Here is an 8,103-nt window from a genome sequence, read left to right as displayed (position 1 = left end):
TAGCAGAACCAATATTCCTTAGTTTTAGCAATTCCTATTTAGCAAACAAGTAACTTATAGTAGAAAAATTACCTTACATAGTTGTATTTGTATAGAAAAACATATATTTCATAGAATATATTATAGTCTAGAAAAAAAAGTTGAAGCACTTTTTTCAAAATTTATTGAATAGAACTCGATACAATGTCTACAAACTCTACCAAAACACTAAGAGATAATTAACAAACACCATGAAAATAGGCATTCCATATTAATTGCAACTCTATTTAAGTTTAAAATTTGCACAATTTTAAATTTGAGTTCTTATATGATTGGTTTGCTTCGGTAACGACAAATATTTTCTAAAGTGATATAGCTTTTAAGGTACCTCTTTAGTTTACTATTTTGCCATATAAATTTATAATAAAAGTTGAAGATAACTAGTATACAACTATAAAACAAATGTCTCCTTTACTGTTCTGCTTCTTTTTTCTAGTCAAATTAAGCTTCAATTCAGATGGCGCAAACAAGAAGGATCAGTTGACACTAGAAACGAAAGGTCGATAATTCCACTATGTTTATATGAATTTGTAGAAACGTAAGATAACCTTAATAGGTCTATAACGAAGTGGGTTCTGGATTTCGTGAGAAATGGATGGAGAAAAATCGTCCTGACGAGTTCTGGAGGAAATGGACTAAATTGTATTGATTCTTTATGAAGTAATATTTGTTGAAAAGCGCAATTGCTAGAAAGAAAAGAAGCAGCAAATTTTACTCAATCTCAACACTTGAACTGTTTGTAAATCAGAATAACATCCACTAAAAATATTAATCTCAACATGTTTGTTGTCTGTCTACAAAAGATGAGATGGTACAATACATCAGTAATTTTGCCGTCTTTTGGCTAAGAACCTGACAAAAGATGAAATGCAAATAGGAGACAGTTTATTCAACCAAAGCAAGCAACTCGCTCTCCTTGCAGAAACAGTGCCTTGCATCAGTTCCCAAATCCACCTGGATACATAAGTACACAGAAAAGCATTTAATTTGTCAATAACAGACAGTAATGAAAGTAGTTGCTGTGTACAACTTGTAAAACTAAAGTCGGCTACATTAAATAGCCTGTAAGCTAATCTAGACCAGACAAAACAAAAACAATGCAACTGACACCATCTTTGACACTGAAACAGCATTTCACAGCTCCAAATAAGTACTTACTCGAGCAATTTAGAGGCGATCCCAACATAATTAACACACGCAGATGTATTTTCATTGTTTCCTGTTATCACTAATTAGAGTCATGCTTTAGGCCCTCAGAAGATTTGGGCAAAATTTACATCTTTAAGGGCATCGAAGTTGGATTAGCTAACTTCTATCCGATAATACAGCATGTTGAAAGTAATTATTCATTAAACGGGCTAACCACCTACGGACTCCTAAGCTAACATTAACAGAGTGATGCCCATAATCCAGTCAAGTCCGTCAAGGTAACAACAGTTGAGCATTCTAGAGAGATTAAACTAGCAATAATAAGCCGATTTTACAACAGCCATTTGTCCCTGCAATAACCAACTAAGGTGAACTGTTGATCCTAAGTAATTTTCTTCACCGCAAACCTTTAATACATCAAATCTCTATTTATGAGGAAGCCTAGATCAGCATCAGTCTTCAGAACAAACTTTATAGGCTTCTGTGTTATCCAGTAAATCCCTCTCAGGTAGGTAATAAGACCTCTCAGTTGCCTTCTACTAATGTTTATCAGGTAAGACTAGTTTTAACAGTCTCGTTATTCTTATACTCTCTAATCCCTAAATTAATTAAGACATTATATGATACTAAGGGAAATAACACAGACCAAAAGAGTCTTGACCATTTTGCAACACGACTGGCCTATCAGAACTAGAAAAGCTTATAAGTAAATGGTTTTTCCAAAGAGGCACTAGGTTGCCAAGAAGAGAATTTAGATCCTTTCAGCAAGGCAAAAAAAAAGAAGAAGAAGAGTAAGTATGAAACAGAGTGGTGCTTAGGGATGTCAATAAACACAATTATAGATCAGCTCACTACTAAACCGCATACCTCGTAAGCGTTGATGTCAGAGAAAAGAACCTGCAAAAGAACCATATCATTCAGAAGAAGAAAGTACACAAAGGATCAGTTAAAAAAAATTTACAAAAAGGATCAGTAACGCAAGCCATCATCCCCTCTACCAAGGGGTGGAACTTGGAAGGCAGGAAGGTGAGATTAGCAAAGCTCTATAAATAAAATAAAAATGAAAGCTTTAACTTTGATAGAAATCCACTAAATCAAAAACTTCGAAAGGCTTACCTTCTTCCCTGCCTCTACTTGAGCAACCTCAGAACCAACAGAGAGAACCTAAAATTAACAAAATTGGTCTCAGTCAGTCATCAAAAGGATATCTAATACCATCATACGCATCTCCAATCTGTCCAAATGAATAAATAATATGCATAAAACTTACTTCTCCCATAAGATAGCGCTCAAACTTCACTGCTGATTTTGGAAGCAAAACTCCACCAGCAGATTTCTGCACACAAACTCTTTTCATTCAGTGAATATTACAGAAAGGTCTCCTTACTGCTGTGTATCTGACCAGTCTTATATAACAGTAGACAGACCAAAATTATTCTATGCTAAGCACATATGTGTCAAAAAAAATAACTTGCAAGTTGCATCAACACATTATCCAGACCTAAATTACCAGCACACGTAAGCTGTTTCTTTTCAGTTAAGCTATAACTGAACGCTCATTGAACTCTAGAAGATCTAGTAATGCTTGTTTTAGCCGGTGGCGGATCCAGGTTTTTGGGTTCGTGGGTGCTTAATATTTTTTGATATAAAGTTACTACTAATCGCGTGTACAAGTACAACTATTTAAACACCGCGATGGAAAAAAGTAAAGGAGAAAACTTATATTAATATTATGGGCGCTGTGAATCTGTGATGAGAACAACGGGCAAGAAAAAAGAGCGGTGAATTTTGAAGTAGTATTGGGTTAAGAAAGTGAACTTGAAAGAATTAAAAAAATACCTAAACGAGGAAAACATAAAAAAAAATAAGAAAAAAGAAAGTAGCTTGAATATAAGAAAAAAGGAATAGTTTACCAGCTAGTTATAAAAAAGGACTTTTGCTAGGATTGAGTTTCGAACTCTCGCCCGCTAACAAAATTAAGTCTCCAACATTCTATCTTAACCAAAGTACCCAGCAGTGTTTTTGTTTCTTGGGTGCTTTATGATCTTTTATATCAATTTTAATAAAATTTCTATAGAACTATATCGCTCTAAGTTGAGGTTAATAGGTGCTTGAGCACCCAAATTTTATATATAGATCCGCCCATGGTTTTAGCAATCTGAAAAGTAGAACAATTTAGTCATGTCTGAAGAATGAAGTAGAAGTTCACTGAGAAAAGTTATAAAAAAGATTAATGACACTCATTCTTGCTGAGACCATTGCATGATGAATCTATATATGGATCTAACAAGCTGGACTAGTATGCCTTTTCTTCTTTTTTTCACAAATGAAGCGTCACATGCATACATTACATCCATATGATTTAAGATAGCTTAATCCTTAATAAAATATAACCTTTCCCTGATGTACAGTATAAATCACTAGCACCAAACATAAATAAACCTGCACCCAGTTAGCAGTACTTCTAAAATACTAAGTTTGCTCTCATGGAAAAAAAAAAAAGACCAACTTTTGTGATGCTACTTATTGCAAAATAATCAAGAACCTCAACAGAAATTGAATTACACAGTCATATCTAGTTGAGAATACACAATACACCACAATACAACAACAATAACAACAACAACAACAACAACAACAACAACAACAGACCCATTGTAATCCCACAAGTGGGGTCTGGGGAGGTTAGTATGTACGCAGACCTTACCCCTACCTTCAAGAAGGCAGAGATACTGTTTCCGAAAAATTCTCGGCTTAGGAAAGATAAAAGGAAGTGCGGCAACAATCACACCAATTATAAAACCAAAGCAAAGATACAAAACTAAAACCGAGTATTGTAATCAGAAAGCCGAAACGAAAGCAACGACAAGTAATCACTTAAATCAAGAAATACGAAAATAACTAAATAACGCTAACTCATGTACTAAAGCTACTGTTACAAATAAGGACAACGCTAGGCGACCTATCCTAACCCTTTAACTCCACACCTTCCTATCCATGGTCATTTATTAAGTGAGCTGGAGCAAGGTCATATATTGCCTAATCACCTCTCCCCAATACTTCTTCCGCCTACCTCTACCTCTCCTTAGGCCCTCCAGGGCCAACCTCTCATGCCTACTCATCGATGCATATGTGTCTCTCTTCTTCACATGTCCGAGCCATCTAAGTCTCGCCCCCCGTATCTTGTCCTCCACAGAGGTCACGCCCACCTTATCCCGAATAACTTCATTTCTAATTCTATCCAGGACACGGGATTTATTGACTGGCCAACACTCAGCCCCATATATAACATAGTGGGTCTGACCACCGCTCTATAAAACTTACCTTTAAGTTTAGGTGGCACATTCTTATCACATAAAATACCTGAAGCGAGGCCCCATTTCATCCATCTCGTCCCAATACGATGTGTAACATACTCGTCGATCTCTCCTTTTCCTTGTATAACTGACGCAAGGTATTTGAAACTCTCTCTCCTAAGGATAACTTGAGATTCAAGCCTCACTTCTCCGTAAACAACCTGAGTCGTCCCACTAGACTTGCACTCCAAGTAATCTGTCTTGGTCCTGCACAACTTGAAACCTTTAGACTCCAGGGTCTGCCTCCAAATCTCTAACCTCCCATTAACACCGCCTGACGTCTTGTCAATCAGAACAATCACAATACACCACAATGTCCAAATCACAGGTTTCAAAAGCACTAACTTGATAGCACCTCCACTTAATACACAAGTCCAGTTGTTGCAATATTATACAATAAAATTCAACTAGGTAAATTGGCAAAAGAGAGAAAACAATTAAGAAACATCTATAAAAGTACCTCAGCCAACTCTTCTAACCGAATTAAAACTCTATCAGCTTGCGGCACAACCTATATTCGAAACAAACAAAATAAGTATCCAAGCTACCATTTCTTAATTTTCCTACTTCAAATGTAACAAATAACAAAATTATTCACATTGACTTAAATAAGCATAAAAGGAGTAACCTTTGTGGGTTCCCATTTCTTGGAAATGGCATTAATTCTCAAAGAATTTCTCTTCAGACCTGTACAAAACCAAAAAGGGTGGTAAATGAGAAAGTAAAGAAAACATAAAAATGACAGTTTCAGCTAAAGGGGAATTTCTATCAAGAAAGAGATTGGGTTGTGAGATATGTACCTATAGGTCTTTGGGTAGAGAAAGAAGGAAGATTTGTGGAGTGAGAAGTGATGGGTTTAGCCACCGCAATGAATGTAGAAGCCATGGATAAGGCGAGAGCAGCTGCTGTTTACAGTGTAGAGAATAGAGTACGGTAGGTGTTTGGTGACTCAGTCCAATAAGGACAATTAAAGGGGTTGTGAGGGGTATAATTGTAAATCTTCGTACAAAATATTATTTGCTTCGTCTTTGTTCTAGATTGTTCGAATTGTATTGTAATTTACAAATTTAATAGATTTGTAAACGTTGTCAAGAAAAAAAATTCAAGATTTTCTCTTGTCATTTTTGCGTCGCTTTATTGCCTACAAAATCATCCAATATAAAGAGGATTTTTTTTCATAATAATATTTACTTGGTTTAATTAAGTTTTTTAAACTACAAAAAGTTACTTATAAAATATATACAAATCCTGTCAAGAGCTATAAATACAACTTGTATATTTTTTTTTTGTACTAAATTCGGTCAAAAGCTATAATTTATGCATAATTTGTATATAATTTTTTATTGTGCGTCAAAGACATACAAATTACATACAACTTAACTTGCATAGAACTTGTATACGATTTATGGGTTTTAGGGTATTCACCGGTAAGTGTATATTTAGTACTCGAAAAAAAGCCAAATATATCCCTGTACTTTTGAAAAATATTTAAATATATCTATCGATATACTATGGGTCCAAATATACTCATACCGTTATACTTTGGGTTTAAATATACCCCTCATTTAAACGGAGGGACACGTGTCATCGTCCTGTTGGACAATTTTAAAATATCTTCTAATTAATTAAAAAGATTCATATGCATACTCATATCTAGGGGTGTTCAAAATCGAACCGAAACCGAAGCTTAATGGCTTATTGGTATCGGGTTAACGGTTTAACGGACGGGGAACGAATTGAAGTTTTTTTATTAACGGCTTATCGGTTTGGGGGAGGATTATTTAATTTTCTTATATATATATATATATCAAAAATCTTCCACTTCTTCCAGTACTTTATCTCTAAGTTCTAACGCCTAATTCCTAAATAATCAGAACCCTAACGCCTAAACTTCAACCAGCAGCCACCAGCAGAATTATGGTTCTCTTTATTCGACCATAATTCAACCAGTTTCAGTAGAAATTCAACCAGCACTCCAGCAGCCACCCGCAGTACTCTATCTCGTCGACTTCCAGGCTTCCAACACTCTATCTTAGTGCCCTAGTATGAAGAGCAAGCTCATATTTTTGCTTTTTAAAATTGTAAATATGGATCCAGCACAGCCTTTGTGTTAATTATTAATATATTGTTAATGAACAAGAAACAAAGGGAAGGACCACACGTTTATTGTAATTTTGCTTCGTTTGTGCTATGAATAAATTAATAAAAGCTTAGATACCATTATATTTAATGAGCTAAACTACTGAAATTGTTCCTTTGCATCTAAACCCAGGCAATCACATAGTTATCTCAATGAAATTTGATATCCTTGTATGATCCATGTTATAGCTAGCAAGAGTTACAGTGACATATCCATTAGAACTACTTTTTCCTTAATTACATCATATCATAGTCTGCTTTGGGATGTAATGTAGACTACAATGTGTTCTGCTTTTTTCACTCTACACCACATGACACACTACATCATTCTTATGTAGGCGTTAACATACATGTATGTCTCGACTCAATGTGTAATTTTTTATTCTGAATTTGTATGCTAGGCGGTCAACAAACAATTAATGCACGCAATATAGATTGAATTAGGCCGATAAACCGCCCGATAACCGCCCGATAACCGCCCGATAAGAGCTAAACCGATACCAATCCGCCCGATATCTTATCGGGTGGATAGCGGATTAATACATTTAAAAGCCGATAACCGTTAATAGTAATTAACCGCCCAATCTGCCCGATAAGCAGCCCTACTCATATCCTCCCATTACCCATATCCGAATTTTAAAATATCTCTTAATTAATTAAAAAAAGTTTTTTACCCTTCTATACTACATAAAAAAATTTATTACCCTCCCTAATCAAGTTTTAATTTAATTATATGGTTATATACAATTTACTAATTATATACAAATATGTTTTAAATAAGTATCCTTTTATATATTAGGAATTGAATAAGGAATATCAGTTATTTCTTCATCCCTTTATACCTGCTCCCTCTCTCTCCGTCTCTCTCTCTTTCTCTCTCCGTCTCTCTCTCTCTCTCTCTCTCTCTCTCTCTCTCTCTCTCTCTCTCTCTCTCTCTCTCTCTCTTTCATCTCTCTATCTCTTCTTCTGTGTTTTTTTCCCAATTTTTCTTCCTTTGATGTTTTCTGTTTTTTAATGCTTTCGTGTTGTATAGAGTTTTAATAAAATTTATCAATGGATTTCAATTGTTTTACTATAGAGTTTTAACTTAGCAATTTCCTTTCATGTTGCACAATTATCGAATTAAAATTGTCAATCAATAAATTTTGAAGGTGTTTGATTCTCTACCATTGACAACCATTAAAAAATTTCGAAACTTTGAATTCGAATTTGGGTTTTCAAAAACTATTATTTATTTTGATTGGGTATTGTTTCAAACAATTGAGAATATTTTTTGGAGTTTATATCTCAATTTTGAGGGTGTTTGGTAAAGATAAGACTTGATTTTTGCCGAATTTTAGATTGAAAGAAGAAGAAGAAGAAGAAGAAGAAGAAGAACACATGACATACAATATACTTATAAAATTGTATTAAAATTATA

General features: G+C 34.7%; 1 protein-coding gene across 2 annotated transcripts; it reads right to left on the bottom strand.

The window, feature by feature from the left end:
• Positions 1 to 773: 773 nt before the first annotated feature.
• Positions 774 to 5,501, bottom strand: LOC107775642 (10 kDa chaperonin 1, chloroplastic). Of its 2 annotated transcripts, XM_016595390.2 has the most exons (7): positions 5,345 to 5,501; positions 5,173 to 5,231; positions 5,005 to 5,055; positions 2,459 to 2,524; positions 2,305 to 2,352; positions 2,056 to 2,085; positions 774 to 993 (listed from the first exon to the last, which is right to left on the bottom strand). In XM_016595390.2, exons 1-7 carry the CDS (start codon positions 5,427 to 5,429, stop codon positions 925 to 927), a joined length of 408 nt encoding a protein of 135 aa, XP_016450876.1. In that variant the 5' UTR covers positions 5,430 to 5,501; the 3' UTR covers positions 774 to 924. The 2 variants fall into 2 exon arrangements, with proteins under 2 accessions (XP_016450876.1, XP_016450877.1); XM_016595391.2 differs by lacking the exon at positions 5,005 to 5,055.
• Between the last annotated feature and the right edge of the window lie 2,602 nt (positions 5,502 to 8,103).

The sequence above is a fragment of the Nicotiana tabacum genome, chromosome 19 (genome assembly GCF_000715075.1).
Source record: "Nicotiana tabacum cultivar K326 chromosome 19, ASM71507v2, whole genome shotgun sequence".
In the NCBI taxonomy this organism is placed as follows: domain Eukaryota; kingdom Viridiplantae; phylum Streptophyta; class Magnoliopsida; order Solanales; family Solanaceae; genus Nicotiana; species Nicotiana tabacum.
This window is presented reverse-complemented; position numbering and strand designations above follow the sequence as displayed.

Excerpts from the sequence above, each read along its gene's own strand:
- LOC107775642 (XM_016595390.2), bottom strand. The coding sequence starts at position 5,429 with ATGGCTTCTACATTCATTGCGGTGGCTAAACCCATCACTTCTCACTCC. Across the intron at positions 5,232-5,344 it reads CTCTACCCAAAGACCTATAG|GTCTGAAGAGAAATTCTTTG; the intron begins GTACATATCTCA and ends GGTTTTGTACAG. Across the intron at positions 994-2,055 it reads CTGACATCAACGCTTACGAG|GTGGATTTGGGAACTGATGC; the intron begins GTATGCGGTTTA and ends TTATGTATCCAG.